The sequence below is a fragment of the Thamnophis elegans genome, chromosome 5 (genome assembly GCF_009769535.1).
Source record: "Thamnophis elegans isolate rThaEle1 chromosome 5, rThaEle1.pri, whole genome shotgun sequence".
NCBI lineage: Eukaryota > Metazoa > Chordata > Lepidosauria > Squamata > Colubridae > Thamnophis > Thamnophis elegans.
The window spans coordinates 71,737,284-71,754,688 of NC_045545.1; the positions used below are offsets into that span (position 1 = coordinate 71,737,284).

General features: G+C 38.9%; 1 protein-coding gene across 3 annotated transcripts in view; it reads left to right on the top strand.

Moving 5' to 3' along the window:
• Positions 1-17,405, top strand: part of PPP1R16B (protein phosphatase 1 regulatory subunit 16B) — a 107,878-nt gene that overhangs the window by 75,282 nt on the left and 15,191 nt on the right. For all 3 annotated transcript variants that reach the window (XM_032218556.1, XM_032218558.1, XM_032218559.1), the window contains 2 exons: positions 6,267-6,337; positions 10,298-10,443. In XM_032218556.1, coding sequence (XP_032074447.1) covers positions 6,267-6,337; positions 10,298-10,443 — 217 coding nt within the window. The remainder of the gene's footprint in view (positions 1-6,266; positions 6,338-10,297; positions 10,444-17,405) is intronic.

Below are 17,405 nucleotides of genomic sequence, written 5' to 3' on the forward strand. Positions count from 1 at the left end.
TGTTCTTGGCAACTAACAGAGTCTGCCCAGGGGCTCAAATCCTTACACAGCTGTCCAATATTGTGATAGTAGGCATTTTAGAGACAAGGAGTGAAAGGGAGGCAGGAAGTAGTCCAGAGATTTAAGAGCATTGAGAACTGTTCAGAAATATCTTCATTCCTAGTTTAACGGTAAGACTGATCATTTGTCTTGCAATTCTGATAAACAAGCTTTGTCCAAAGGTAACCATTTATATTATGAAGGTACTGTTTTCAACTGTATTGATGCACTGCTCTTGAAACAACTTAATATGCAAAAGTAGGCCACTGAATTTAAAAGTAGACTCTTTTAGTGAAACAGAAACCTTTGCAACCCCTGAGTTTGCCTACTCTCTCATTCTTCCTTTTGAAGAATTTAAAGCAGGAATGCGTAATTTTCAGAACCTTGTCTGACTACTGACATTGAAAATCAGTATTTTTCTTTCTCTCATTAACCCCCCCTCCCCCAATGTAGCATAAGCTTTAAATAGTTCAGATCTGGTTTCGTGAGCAAAGAATCCCTCTGGATTTTCTCCAAATCCCAGAAAAAAACCCTATACACAATCTATGTGTGTTGGCCTGCTAACTATTTTCAGAGAAACATCTGCTTCCCACTACCTGCATTTTATTTACTTGCCATTGAGTCAGTCTAAGGATGGCTTTAGGTCCTTTGCTTTTACCTCCTAAAGTCGTACTTAGGCAGTGTTAATCACATTGATACACAATATGGTCAACTTGGAATGATCTGTTCTATATTGGAAAACCTGTGGTTCCAGTTATACCTGCTGGTTTCCAGTGCTAGTTTATTTTGTGTGGCACAACCTCCATTCAACTGTGATGGCGCAGTGGTTAGAGTACAGTATTGCAGGCTACTTTGGTAGACTGCCGGCTGCTAGCAATTTGGCAGTTCGAATTTCGCCAGGCTCAAGGTTGATTCAGCCTTCCATCCTTCCGAGATGGGTAAAATGAGGACCCAAATTGTTGGAGGCAATATGCTGACTCTGTAAATCACTTAGAGAGGGCTGTAAAGCACATCAGAGGTGGGTTGTTCCTGGTTTGGTCCAGTTTGGCCGAACCGGTAATGGAATTCAGGCCTGGGTTGCAGAACCGGCAGCGACATAGGCCTGCCACATCACCTAACTGGATCCCTTGATGTCGCTGGGCTGCCGCCATTTTGGTTTTTAGTGACTTGCGCATACGCAAAGAACAATTTACATTGAACAGTGCACACTCATGCGGGTTGTGAACCGGTAGTAAAACCGGCAGCAACCTCTCCCTGAGCAGTGTATAAGTCTAAGTGCTATTGCTACTGATACTTAGCTTCTAATCTTTTCTAATACGCTCGGTTTTCTTGAGGAAAACATACTTCAGCAGCCATTATTTCCCTCTTTTTAAAATGGGTTGGTCTACCCATAAGAGGAAACCCTGAAATTGACTAGTTTTTAGGTATCTTGCATGGCTACTTTTCTTAAGTTAGCATTGTTGGGGTAGTTAGTCTTCACAATAAGAACCTATTTCAATTTTGATTTGATGTCTTGCCAAAAGCCTAGAAATTATAAATCCATTTTTAAAAAAAAAAAATAGGCAACTAAAGTTCTCAGGATTTTCTTCCATTTGACATTGAATTTGGCTTTCTTTATACACTTGAAGTCCCTTTTGATATACTGCTATCACCTTGTCGCAAAATCTTGACAAATGGTCTTGAAATGCAGCCGGAAAGCAAAGCAATACTATGGTAAAGCCAGCAAGAATGCAAACCTATTTACACCTACCTGCACAATTATCTTCTCCGTCTACTGGAAAGTATCCTAAATTGGCTCTGAAATGTACAGGGCTTTCTGTGCCCTCATAGGTTTTGTAAGAATGCATTAAAATAAAATATAAATGGAATTCAATGAATCAACAACTTCATCATGATTAGCAATTTATATTTCAGAAAAGCTTCTCAGCCTTTTTGGCCAAGATCAAATGTGAAAATGTTTTGAAACAGTTTTTAAAGGCTACTGCTATTTTCTGGTAATTTGTTCAGATATTCCTTTCTCTACCATTGCCCAGAGCCATATTTAGTCCTGGGGATTATGAATAACATTCCCAATATATGTACATAGACTTCAAACAGTGCACTGAATCAAAATGTGCTTTGTTTGGTTTTGGCATAAAATGTTGTATGAACTCAGCCACTGTTTATTGAGGAAATCATAGTTCAGTAGGAAAACACAATTTTGTTTTTTCTTCCTAAGTAATTGTCTAAAACAGGTAGCCCTCAACTTGTGACCAGTTGCGTAGTGACCATTCAAAGTTATGATAGACCCTGAAAAAGAGACTTACAACCTGGTTTCAAAGGTCAAATATCCATTCCTCCCACAATAATCTGACCATATTTCAGCACTCAGTAACCAGACCACATTTATGGCTGTTTGAAATGACTTTTGATCATGTGACTATGATTTATGACATTTTTTCTGGAAACCAGGTTTCCTCCAAAAATCACCCCAGTCAGCAATGGGTTTGCTGAACAACCGCAGTGTTTGCTTCACAACTGCTGCATTCGCTTTATGACCATCCCAAAATTGAATCCAATCACAATGTGACCCACTTTATAATTATCATGATTTAAGATTGTAATTGCAGGGCTCGAGTATTGTCATAACTAAAGAGCTACCTGTGTATTCTGGGAAGGTAGACGTATACTAACAGAATAGCAGAATAACAGAGTTGGAAGGGACATTAGAGGTCTTCTAGTCCAGCCTCCTGCTCAAGCAGGAAACCCAATACCATTTCAGACCAATGGTTATCCAATTTCTTCTTAAAATCCTCCAGTGTTGGAGCACTCACAACCTTGGGAGGCAAGCTGATTGATTGTTCTGTCAAGAAAATTCTCCTTAGTTTAAGCTTGGTTCTGTTCTTGATTAGTTTCCATCCATAGCTTCTTGTCCTTCCTTCGGATGCTTTGGAAAATAAGTAGACTCCCTCTTTTTTTGGCAACCCCTTGTAGCACAATAGTAGTACAAAGATTTCTGCATCTATTTCTATTTTTTGTAGTATAGACAAAGGATGTTGTATGGTCATCGTCAGCAGCTATATTGTAATAAATGAATGAACTATTTGTATGAAGAAGCAAAAAGAGGTGTGAATAGATCAAGTTTTCTTCCTTATGGCTTCTATGCATCTTGCCCAACACAATACCATCCAATATAATTAATTAGTGATTATATAAAACAAAAAAGTATCTTTTCATAAATATGCAGTCAATGCCAAATTCACTTCCAGAATATGTGGGGGATGATCGCTAGCATATATAGCAATTTGATCGGATTAGGCATATTAATGGAGGAAAAAGCCACTAAATTGCTCTAAGAAATGGACCTCAATCAAGAACAAAATGCAAATATTAGGAATAAGAAACAAAATATTTGCCTCTATCCATGTGTTTTCTTCTGGATTAAACCAGTTTGCATTGTGGCCTGTTCAGCAAATTAGGTACACAGTAACATTACTTAAAATTTGTGGAGGTAAGTGTATACCTAAGGGCTAAAGAATATGAGGTAGAGGAAAGAACAGAACAGGCAAATTTATTTTTATTTTCTGAAATATATTGTAAAATAAAAGGGAAGCAAAAAGAACTGATAAAATTTAATTTTCATGTAGAAACATGGCTATATCACTGGAAGCAGACCCAATGTGATTACAGATACCCATGTCATTAGTCCACAATGGCTTTTAAATGAGCCAGATTGAATTAAGAATCCTAATGGAAGTTGTATTAAGAGTAAACCAGAAAAGCCAGAGTCACTGGTGGATGACACATTTATTAGTCAGTTCCTCCAAGAACGGCAGGAGAAACACATACACTTTCTGGGTCGCACAAAATGCCTTTTTGGATGAGTTGAAAAATATATAAAATGCATTGCTCAGGTGAGAAAGGAAAGGAGGCGGGGATAATCATAAGGAAAAATGAAAGTCTATAGTAGTATATGTTTGCAAATACTATTGGTTATTTAGGGAAGATTTAAAGTTTTCCCTAAAAAGAATTTACAAGAGTATTTCCCAAATCTTAGTTCTCTCTCTCTCTCCTCTCTCTGTTATAATGATGGTGTTTTAAATAGAATTAACAAAAGCTGACCATTTTTCATGAACACTCAAGAAAGAAGAATGCCTGACCTAGATTTCTTCTGTCTAGCACCTTTCAGATGTGCAGATGATGAACTGCTACTTTTTTTCACCCCCCGCTAGATGGATATGTTGTCAGATATAGACCAATGCATGTGGAAAGCAACAAAATAGGAAAGATTAATCTAAGCAAATCATAATATATAGAGATATAGATACAGATATAGACTATGTATTGACGTCTGTGTGATAGGCACATAGGCCATGCAGATAATAAATCTGAGATGCTGTAATTTTTCATGACACATTACACATACACAAGGATATTGTGTGTTTGCCTTTTGCAACATCTCTTGCTGGCTTTTCCATTGACATTTCCTGTAGAAGGAAGCAAAAAAAGTAACAAATAGCACCATCCCAGATGTGATGGTGTATGATCCCATGGGATGCTGTATCCAACATAAATACGAAGGTTGATCATAATCGCTTGTTCAGTATTGTTCGAACAGTTGCTGAATGAGAAGTCGTTAAGTGAAGATCACCTGTATAAAAATAATGGTACCTGGAAAACATGCTACTTACTTTTGGGGTAAACAATATGTAGCAATGTGAAGTAGTAGGCGGAGAAATAACACTATATCGTGCTACTTTCCTATTATTTTAAACCATCCTTGGCTCCATCATTTCCATATGCTTACGTATACATTGTTTTTAGTTCTTTACATTTTTAATATCTTCCCGCTCTTCCTCTCTCTCTCTCAGGACACCTATACTCACTTAAACACCATACCACACTGCTGTGTATATTTATGTTAGTGGTTAGTGATGCTGGACTAGGAGTGGGGATATCCAGTTGTTAATCCTGTGAAAGGTAGCTCAATCATTTTGGGCCAGTGACTCTGCCTTACTCTTAAGACTGGAAAACTGATAAGTATCTATCTACACTACATTGGAATGGCATAGTCAATTAAAGTCCATAACCTTCAGCGAAGAGACTTTTATCCTATAGGGAATGATCTTAATTAATTGTCATTATAAAACATCCCATATTTCATTCATATTGGTTACTAATATTGTATATGGTCCACATTCATTCATTCATCACACATTCATTCTTGTTTTGCCATGCATTCTTTTTAAGGGCCCCAACCTCTACCACCTTCGGTTTATGTTTTATATATTTATGAGATACCTAACCATCAGTTCCCTATGACAAAGTGGGCAGAAGTATTCCCTTGTACAAAGACATTTTCATTTGTCTTGACAAGCATTCATCTTTTGCAACAAACCTCATATTATCCACTATCTATGACATTTGCACATCTTGAAATTTCTTCACCCATTTTCATCTCTTTAATAAATACTCTACTGAAGTACATAAATTCACTCTCTTGTTTGTTTCCTACCATTTATATGTATAATAGCTTCCCATTGTCCCTTGTACTTTTTCTGTTAAAAATACAACTGTTTCATTATTCTGCTTCTAGTTGCTTTGAATCCTTTGAACCTGATGTCTGATGGTGAAGAATCAGTGCTTTGCCTCTTTACACTGGATTCCTGACGTAGATGAGCAATTAAGATGTTTCTTCCAAAATTCTCATTTTTCTATGGATTTTTAACTATTTAATTCGGGATCCATCTTTAGGGTCTAAGAGACATATTTGAGGTCCTCTTAAAAAATATACCTGGGCAACCTTTGAAATACTGTTGAAGTGCAAGTCTGCATCACCATTGACCATACTGGTTTAAACTCACCAAAATTGAAGTTCAGTAACTTTGAAGGGCATCACATTATTAGTTCTTGATTTGAAGCAATGAAACTCTGATAATTGTGACTGCTGAACAGGATTCATTTCTCAAATGTTCTGATGTTAATTAAATGCTAGAGCAATAGCATGCTATAACAATGCATCTGGGGATGTCTGAATAGTAGATAGATTTTAAAACAATTGTTGAGTGAAAGTTTTTGGATTTAAAATGGTGCTTGTTCTATTGTATTCAATAATATAAAGCACATTCAGCTTATTTCATTGTGCATTTTAGACATAGTGGTTCCCTTTGGGGCCAATTGTTTGTTCCATCTAAGTATAAAGTGTAATAAACCTTCCTGAGGATAAATCTTTGCCTTGTCTCTTTCAGTCTGTTATTTATTGAACAACGACTTCAGTCCCGATCTATGCAATGAAGATGGATTAACTGCACTGCATCAAGTAAGCATTTTGGAAAGCAGAAATGTGACATCATTCAGGGAGAAAGGAAGAAAAATAGTTCTATATCAGGATTTCTGTGTTGCTAGTGTAGGGTTCTAGGGACAGTAGGAAATAGTTGGCTGCAATACACGAAAATAGTTACTATCTTAAAGAAAACATTCAGTTGAGCTCTTTGTGAAATAGGGTTAGACAAAATCATATTTTCCCTGCTATCCATTGGGAAAGCTGGTAATATGTAACTATTGTTTTCTGTTATACAAAATCTGTTTGGAACAGAAGTTGCATTTTTATTTTGAATTCTGTTAATTGATTTTGACGCCTGATTCAAGTTAAGAAAATGACATGGGTGGTAGTGGTAGTAGGAATTAATTATCCTCCTTCAATTCTAAATCCCTGAACCCACCATACTTGCATTTATTCAGATAAAAAGCTGTTGGCTGCAACAGCTCTTCTAGTCTAGTCACTCTAGACTAGACAGTATTGTATTTTTTTTAATTTAGGTGGAAGAAGAAGTTATCCATCAGCAGATAAAAATGCAAGAGAGTTAAAAGATAAGCAGCAAGAGATCTCTGGAAGTAAGCATGCATGTTAGGGATCTTGCAAAGTAAGAAGTAAACATAATAGATCAATTGTAATAATTATACTACAAGTGTTTTTTTTACTGATTTTTCCTATTTATCAAGTACTCTGTATTTTGCTTAAGGATAAAATGGGTGAGAATAATTCTTGGATTTTATATTTTTAAAAACAAGAGCTCTGCCATTGTTTTCACATCCTCACAAAACTAAATGAAGTCTTGAATACAAGCCAAAATTATCAGTACACCAGTCTTCAGTCTCCTTCCGTGTTCCATCTTGATTTTATGAGTTCAGTATTAAGTCATCTCCTTAATTTCCTTTCTCCAGTCCCCATGCTTTTGTTTTAATGTTTTACTTACCGAAATTTAAGAACTCAAGAATTTGCACATCAGTCTAATAAAGATATTACCAAATTCATATTTCAGAATGTGCTCATATTGTCAACATAGCTTATTCAACTATTTGCTTTTTTATTCTTTTTCCTGTCGCTACATTATCTCTCTTGCTTTAATTAGCATATAATCCAGAGCAGTGGATGATTTTGAAACATAGTAATTAAATAAAATAACAAATGTAATCATATAAAATATTGCACATTAGAAGCCAGGTTTTTTAGGCAGGTTGAAGTCTGTCTCTTTTTCCATTCCACAAACACACACACACACACAAACACACACACACACACACACCGGTCCTGAAATCAGTGGGCTAGTAGATTTTTGGGGCAGGAGGCATCATTTTGAGATTTCTCTTTAAGCTTGGAATTATTATTTAAGTTCTTTGGAATGCCTTGAGATTCATATAATCTGAATTCGTTCATAGATTTTTAATGATACCGTGTTTCCACAAAAATAAGGCAGGATCTTATTTTCTTTTTACCCACAAAATATGGTCTGGGCCTTATTATGAGGGGAGGGTTTATTGTTTTGGAGTTGCTGGGCAGCTGCTCTCTTGCAAGCGGGCTCCCAAAGAGCCGGGCACAGCCTCAAGGGCGAATGGCTATGTTGCACTGTCACAGCAGCGCAACACAACAGCCATGAAGCGACCATGCTCACGAGAAGCCACCCAGCAAACCCCATTTCTAGTTGGGCACAGTGCCATTCACTGCCCTAGGGGTATCGCCAAGCTGCATGAGCACCTGTTTGTCACTGCTCAGCTCCCGCTGCTTGGCACCTTCAAAATGCCAGTGAATGGTGCTCTGCACAGCTGGAGAGGGGGGTTACGCGAGCGGCTGTTCTGCTCCCGCTCGTGCGCCTCCCAGCCTCACGATGTCCTGGCCCAGCTCTCTCCGCAGAGCCAGAGCACCTCCACTGCCGCTGCCACCACCGCTGTCATCCCAGCATATCTTTTTTGGCGGCTTCCAAACCGAGTCTTCCAGCAGTGGCCACTCTGGGCGTACGCTCTATGGTTGTGGGCCAGCTGCGGGCAGAGCATACACCCATAGAGCGTATGCCAAGAGCGGCCACTGCCAGAAGATTCAGTTTGGTGGCGGCGAACAGGCCCTCACGTGGCTTGGCTATACCCCTAGGTCAGGGAATGGCGATGTGCCCAGCTGGAAAGGGGGTTTGCCGGGTGGCTGCTCATGAGCGTGGTCGCTTCATGCCTGTTGTGTTGCGTTGCTGTGACAGCACAACACAACTGTTCACTCCTGAGGCTATGCCCAGCTCTTTGGGAGCCTGCTCGCAAGAGAGCAGCCGCCTAGCAACCCCCCTCTTCAGCTGGGCACAGCACTGCTCACCAACCTAGTGGTATCCCGAAGGCGCCAAGCAACACGATCACCTTTGCCTCCCCCCCGGTTCCCGCAGCTTGGCACCTTCAGGATACCGCTAGGTTGGTGAGCAGCACTCTGCCTGGTCAGAGGTTGGGGGTTGTCCAGGGGGCTTATTTGCAGTGGGGAGCTCATATTTTTGCCCACCAGAAAAATGTGGCATGGCCTTATTATCTGGACATGTTGTATTTTCGAGGAAACACGGTAAATGTAAGTGTTTCTGAATAATGTTATTCTGAGATGTTGCTTTATACTAGGGGTTTAAATTTTTCAGGCCATGGAAGTTGTCAGTTAAAAAAAAAATCAAAATTCCTAGAATGTCTGATCAAGAGGTAAACCTCTAGTGATAGAAAAGCAGATGTTTTTGAATGAGCTCTTTGCTCTTAGTTTCTCATGGAGCCCCCATCAAGTTGTCATAGTTGCCTAGATTCCACAGGACACAGTTTGAAAAACTCTGCTTTATCTCACTTATGCAAATGGAAGAAGAGCATTGGATTTTAAAAGCTCAGATTTGGCCTCTTTTTGCTCCTAGCATTTGACATTAAATTTACCAAAGGTGTCATAAATCAATTGTATGTTTCAATGAAAATTACTCAGGAATGCTTAAGAAAAGCGCTGAGTTATCAGTTGCTATGCTTGTATTAGGAAGTGTGAAGCATCTAAACAAATGACACATTCATTCATGGGTACAACTTGAAAGCTTGTTATGAAGATAAATAAAAAGAGGGCTCCTTCTTTACCACTCAGAATTCATCAGGTAGGCAGTCTAGAAGTACTAAAAAGGAAGAAGATGCTCCAGAGCCACGTACAATATACAAATAAAATCTCGGTGCTATGGACTTCTTTAACAGCTCGCTGAATTTTCATTTAAATTGCTTAGCCTTCAGCTAATACATTTCACACCACTGTGAGCCAAAATCTTAAGTGAGATGGTTCCAGAGATTGTACCCTTTGTATTATCTATATAATACATTGATACTTGAAGTTCTTATAAATTAAAACTTTTTTGTAATTTCGGAGAGAGCATTGCAGAATATCGTTGCCTGGGGTGCACACTTCCATTTGTATGTGTCAGATTGATTTTTCAGCTTTTGATTTCACACTTTCTCATGAATACTGGATTATAAAAAGAAAACCTCTGTATTAGTGAAATAAAAATTTTTTTTTGGGTGGCTCTGTTGGCAGGTGGCTATTGGATATTGCCTATGAAAAGTAATGCCCACGTTTCACTAACTCCAAATTCTGAACCTATGCGTGGAAGTTTTTTATGAAGTATGTTTTAGTATCTACAACTAGATACTAGGCAAGGAAAATGACTTAGCCAAAAGCTGTTGGTAATCTTTCCGTTTAGGTTTGCATCATGGAATGGAAGAATAAATGCAATTACAAGATTAGGTGATTACATCTCATATTGCAACATAAGTCTCTCCATTGCGAACACAAAGCTTGTCTTCATCATCTTGACATGCTGTATCTCTTTCAATCATTTGTATGTTATCAAGGCATCAATGCTCTGTCAGGTGGCAATAAAGTGAAAGTCACTCCATTGCTTCAGGGGGCAGAAATCATCTGTACAAATTAAAGCTTAAAATTACTGGTTTGATTTCTCAACAGTGCTGCATAGACAACTATGAAGAAATAGTTACACTCCTTCTGAGCCATGGGGCCAATGCCAATGCAAAGGACAATGAATTGTGGACTCCTCTGCATGCAGCAGCAACATGTGGACACATTAATCTAGTGAAGATCCTGATTCAACAGTAGGTGACCTGTGATACTTGGTATTGTTGTTGACCCAATTTTATGCTAAACCTAGTCTACCCATTACCTCCTTCCCCCTAAAACATATGTGAAGACAAATTGAATAAAGCGTGGAGCTGTATGTGCTGTCCCCACCAGTATCCCTATATTTATGCACCTACTATTGCAGATCTCCATGTCATCAGCTGAAAGATCTAAATAGGAGCTATGCTCACATTTGATTAATGAGATTTTCCTATGATCCTGGCTTCCGATTTATGCAGAAAGCTATATTCCCATTCAAATAACAGATTGCAATTCTCTTTTAGACATTTTTGCTCGATGTTTATCAAGTATGAATGTGGTCAATGTACATTGTCTCATTCATCTATCTATCCTGAACCCTTGCAGGTTGAGACAAATGCTTGAATAGAGTGCCTTCCATCTTTTGGGTGTAGACATTTTAGAAAACTGCAACAGAAAGATATCTTGTCTCTAGTTTCAATATATAAAACCTTGAACAGCTAAAGTGTTCTCTTGAGGAGCAGATTGTTGTGGAAGTACTAAATACTAGCATTTTTAAGAGATAAAAAGATCAATTTTTAAGAGGAAATTCTCATTGAAAGAAGTCTCTCAATAAAGAAATGTCTCCTTCATCTTCTAGATATGTAATAAATCTATTTTTCTTTGGGTAGATTGTAATTGCAGCATATCATAGCAACAATGAAGCAGAAATTTTAGTGGAAAGATAGGATAGAAAATGAAGTAACACTATATTGATAAGATCAAGACAGTATAGTAATGAGATAGAGGCAAGATGGATGAATAGCTTCAGCATCCAGTGACACAATGATCTGGTAAGGTTCTTCCATATGGGGCATATGTGCTGATTTGGGATCAACACCATACGGTTGCTATTGGTAGATTTTTCTACAAATATTGGCTGCAGTTTAATTCCTGCACGAAAGCAGAAAGACACTTGTTCACCAGAAATGCTAGAGCTGTCCTGGTGGACAGTTTTCAATTGGTGAGACACATCGCATCCTGTTTCCCAGCTGCTTAGTTTTTTCTCACTTCCTGTTGAAGTCAAGTGTGTTGCTACTGCTTCACAAGGTGTCATTTAAAGATGGCAACAATAAATTTTGTAAGATACTTCTGATCATTTGGGATGGAGATGATCATTGTGTAGAATGGATAGGCCTGCTTTTTCAAACCCTCACATGATTGTTTCAGTAGGTAAGAGTCAGTGGTTGGTTTCAATTTTTTTAGAATCTCTTCTGTAGGTGTGGCCTACTTTGTGGGAGTGGCTTGTCGGCCATGTGACTGGGTAGGAGTGGCTTGCCAGCCATGTGACTGGGTGGGTGTGGCCAACTTGAAAAATGTGGTAAAATTCACTTAACAATGCTCTTGCTTAGCAACCAAAATGTTGGCTCAGAAAGTCTTGGCATTTGAAGCACGCAAGTTTTAAAGCTGTCAAGTTACAAGACCCTTGCACCCCAGCCCTTTAGAAAAAAAACCTCCAGGGGTGTTCAAACTTGACAGCTTTAAGACTTGTGGACTTCAACTCCCAGAATTCCTCTTCTCGCTCTTCATCTTGATGATGTGCGGATGGGTGGGGGAAGAGAGCTGGAACCGGTTCTAAATGGCACTGTAGATTTGTGGAATCTCTTCTATAGAAGAGGTAAAAACTGGCAGAAACTCACCTCTGGTAAGAGTCCTTAACGTTCTTCGTCTATGTCTAATTTATTTTGAGAAGAGTAAATATTTGTAATTATGCTTTATCTTTTTTTCATCTTCCTGCTTGTGGTTACCCATGGTATAAATTTAGTGGTGTTGTACATGAAAATAATAAGATACTTTGGACTTTACACTGATGTGATGTGTTGCACAGCTTTATTTTTTAGTACATAAGGAAAAGTAAGTTCTTTGGTAAATTTGTGTATGTTTGTGTATATGTATAGATCTCTTCATTGTAAGAAATGAGTAATTTCTTAGTCATATGGAATATGCTTTTATACTTAAGGTTCCAAGATGAATGCTTGCATCTCTAATTAAAAAGCAAAGATAGCTTGAATTGATCAGAATAGATAATAGCAGACTAGATGAACTAATATGTACCTCACCTGGGATAAAACAGGTTTTATAGCCGTCTTTGAAATTGGCTGAAAACAATAAAAGCATCTCGGCAGTTAAAATAAAATAGCAGTCAGATCTCCTCACTGAAACACACAAAAGGCACACCTTAATTAAACAGCTTGGCCTTCTGCCAAAAGGAACCTATTATGGCACTAACCCAAATCTTAGGGAGCAAATATAAAGGTTATGAGGCAAATAATTAAAGTGATGATTCTGCAGATGTCTTGCTTTCAAACTGGCCAAAGTTTAAACTGAAAAACTGGCAGTATGAATTGGGTCTAAAAAGAAATTGTAGCATTTGTTAATGGAACATAAAGATTCTCAATAAGGGTGGAGATAACATCCATGCATGGATTGACACGGTACATACTCTGATTGGACTGAGTCTGAATACTAATTAATCAATGGGCCTTATAACCTCCTTTTGGAGTGGCTCCACCCAGTTTTTGATGAAGGAAATGAACACAGACTCATAGGTGTTATCCAACAAAAACTTTATTAGAAGAACTAGAACTTTACTACAAGGTATGACATAGATGCAGAGAAAACAAACCATAATGGCCTTACACAACACACAAAGACACTGCTAGAGACGTTGCCCCTCCCGGTTTGCTAGACTCTTGCTAGTGAATCGTCCTTCTGCTACATGGCATCTTCCTTATGTGAACTGTTCAGTGCTGGTTTGGCAGTTGCCAGCCCTCTTGACGTGGACCAGGTCAGACATTACAACTTTTCCAGGAATGTTACTGTATTATTGTAGGGCAGTGATGGTGAACCTATGACACACGTACCACAGGTGGCATGCAGAGCCATTTGTCAGGGCACGCAAGGCGCTGCCCTGTCAGCTGGCCAGCGTGCACTGGCCAGCTGAGTTCACCCTTTTTTAGAGCCATTTTTCACCCTCCCCAGGCTCCAGAGGTTTTACAGGAGATTGGGGAGAGCAAAAAGAGCCTCCCCTCCCCCCCGAGGCTTCATGAGCTTCCCTGAAGCCTCGGGAGCGCAAAAAACTGGCCCTACGGGCAAACTGGAACTTCAGGAACAGACTTCCTGTTTGCTCAGTGGGTCGTTTTGACAGCTTCGGAGGCTTCAAGGAAGCCTCCTGAAGGTCCCTGAAGCCTCCAGAGGGCTTCCGGGGGGTGGGTGAGGGAGGCTGTTTTCGCCCTCCCTAGGCTCCTATAAAGCCTCTGGAGCCTGGGAAGGGCGAAAAAAGCATGCAAAAGTGGGGGGGTCGCTCTTGTAGTGCGCACATGCGCACTGGGGGAGGGGTCGTGCATTGCATTATGGGTGCGGCATGCCCACACATGACCCCCCCTGCGCTCCCCCCACTTATGGCATGTGAGCCAAAAAAGGTTCACCATTGCTGTTATGTAGGTTATAGTAACAGATTATTGTCAGAGTTTCACTCTGCCCCATTTTATGCTAATCAGAATCAAGGCGGTGTTATTTTGAGTTTTTCTCACACTTTCCATTTCTCCAGAAGTTAGTTATAATTTTTCCTCTTTTAATGGTTCATCCTTTCTTTTACCAAGGTCACCTCCATTTTCCTTTGCTGCAGCTGAGTTTCCCAAATGTATGATAATGGGGGGCGGACATACAGTATCTAGTCAATTAGATTGAGACAGCTTTGGAGTTCAAGGCCACCGTGCCAACTATAGACCTGACCCAGATTTTTGAAGGTCACATGTTAGATCTGTTTGGGGTTTTTTTGTCTCACGATGATTGTGGGATGTTAATATGTCCGTTTTGATCTGAAAACTCCCAATTACTTTTGCCATTTTCTCAATTGTACTTTGCCAGAGAGAAGAAGGACCTACAGTATTCATTTGATCCACTCTAGATACTTAACGGACCCCATTGAGCAGTAGTGAATTAACCATTAAGCAGAATAAACATGTGCATATGGTGCCAGGTCCAAAGGGGGCACCACAAAGTTGAGAAAGAAAAAGAAAAAAAACAAGATTTGTACAGTATGTACAAAGGAGGGGAGCACCAAGATTTGTCAGTGCTTAGGGCACCAGTTAGCCTTAATCTGCCACTGCCATTGAGATTCAAAGGAAGTTGGGATTATTCCCGTTGAGTTTCAAAAGAAGTTGGAATGTCCACCCAGGGATACTGCAAGGCTACTCCCCCCCCCCTACTTCTTTTCAACACTGATATGAAGGGCTAGATGAGATGATTTGGTGAAATATTAGCAGTGTGCTGATAGTACTTTTATATCTTTGCTCTATGAATTTGCCAAAGCTCTTTGCCAATGTCTGGTGGCTGGGAGGAATGGGAAATAACTGTCTGTAGCTCAGTTCTGGCAAGATAAAGTATCCGTGTGTCCCTGCCCCCAACACATGGATACATGGAGATTTTTATAAATAACCTGACATAGGGCCAGGTTATTTCAGTATCAGCTGTTTCCAATTGTTTCTGCTTATTCAGACAGGTTGGACATACCCCAGATTGCATCTTTGAAGCAGTGTCACGTAGTAAGACCATGGAGATATACTTTCTCTGTCCCAATGCTTGGGAACTAATACATTCTACCATGAGATTCTGATGGCCCCAGTTCCATGTTCTGAAAAGCTTTAAAAAGGTGTATATTTCCCCAGGCAGTGGACCAGGATGTTAGATAAATCCAGCTGTTTGATTGTAGGTTGTAAGGGTCACGAAAGCATTATATTAACATTATTGTTATGGTTATTTTTATTTGATTATTACGGTTTAATTGATTAACTATTCATGTTCTTGGAAAAAGGTAGACCACCATATAAATTTTTGAATGAATGAATGAATGAATGAATGAATGAATGAATGAGCAAGTCAGCCATCATATATTTACTCTCTGTAGCCCATTTCTGAGTTGATCACAGAAGATTGCTACAGAAATAAAATAAAACATACTGGGGAAAACTTTACATGTGCTACCTGGAATTTGGAAGAGAAGGATAAGTTTTGGCTATAGCATTCAGTAATAAGAATATAATACTTGTTTCTTTGCAGCAAGTGAAATTGCTGCAGTGAAAAGCAATTGTTCTGCAATTGGTATCAAAAGAGGCAATGGGCTGGATTCATTTGTATTTGTTTATTTGCAGAACACAAAGCAGCATATGTTTGTTCTAATCAAAGCAGGATTCTGTCAGAAGTCTTTTGGATCAAAGAGCTTATTTAAGCACAGAATCAAAAGGCTTCAGTGTCAGAGCACAGAACCCAGAGAGACTTGTAAAAGTAATAGCAGCACAAAGGACGTCTGATCCTATGCTTTGTTTGCTGATATAGACAGAGAAACAGTTTGCAGGTGCATTGTACATTTTAATTTCCTCTGTTCTCATGGAGTAGAAAAATGTGCATAAAAGTGGTTGGTTGGTCCTCTTCAAAGGCTTTCAGTGTTAAGGTGGGTCAAGCTTAATCTGCACTGAATATTTTCATATAGAAGTTCAAGTAATTCAGAATACTTGGTACCTTTTGGGCAGTTTAACTTATTGCAGCAGAATGGTGAGTTTCTCAATTTAGATATTCTTCACAAAGTAGCTGGTAAAATAGAATGGAAGGATATTTTAGGGAAATGTATGTATGGGACTATTGCTGTGTATGAGACCATGTTTATATCCTCCTTAATATCCAATCACAATAGAAAACCTGAACTCACAGGAAAAATATTTTAATTCAGATAGGTGCTTGATTTTAAGCTGTTTGCTGGGGTATAGTTTTACTGTCAATAGTTTTTGGAACTTTCCCTCAACTTTGTAGGCAGAGATGTTTGGTGGTCATTCCTCTAATTTTCTCCAGGAAATTGGAAATTCTCTATCGGTTTCTCAAGGATCGGACCCTTCTCTGGCAAGAATAGTTCATCCCTACTGAAAAAGTCAGGGACAGAGTTCCTTCTTTTTATTTGCCAGATATGCAAAAAGATGTACTTAAAATGCAAGGCTTCCATAATCTATATGTGAGAATTTCCCCAGAATTCTCCTTTCCTTGAAAAATTCTCCTTTGCCAATTCTGTTATATTAAATTGAGTGAAAACTATAGAAAACAGTAACATAATGTTTTTGCTCAACACTTCGATTAGTCTCATTATTATGTTTTAAGCTGAATTGCTTTTATGTGATTAATATTCTTAAATGCTATTACTAAGTGAAATGGCAGTAATTCTGTCAAACATCAAAATCCAGGGAAGGCCACTGGTGGTTTATTCTGTTTCTACATAAAGATTCATGAGGACAAAGAATGTGCTAGAAGGACATACTGAATCAGAAAGGAAATAGTAGAAGAATGTATAACGTTATTTGATGAGATTAACTGCTCAGACAAAATAAATAATTTAAGGTTTCCCGTATTTGTAAATAAGTAGGATGGATTGGTTCATATCTTGCACTAAGATGGTTTGTTCAACAAGTATTATACATTAAGCCTAAACCATAATTTGTAAAATACAGTAATTAGATTTGTACAGTAATAAGCCAGAAACAACAAGCTACATTCTGGCTTAGTGTGATATGTTATCCCAGTTGTTTTTTCCAAGCATTATATTAGAGCCTATTCAGGAGTGGGTTGCTTCCAGTGTTACTGCCGGTTCAGTTTGGTTGCATGCATGCCTGCCACATGTTGCTTGCCCCTGAGCATCTGTCTATAAATTGTTCTGTGCATGCACAGAACATTATAAAAAGACTAAAAAAACATGCTGGCAACGGAACGGGTGACTGGGGAATCGGTTTGGGGGCATGGCAAGCCTGCCGTCCCTACTGGTTTGAAAACCCAGTTGCAGTCTTTCCCATCCTATGCACTCCTCTAATATGTGGATTTTAATTCCCAGAATTCCCCCAGCTTAATATAACCATTTATGAGAATTATGAAAGGTCTA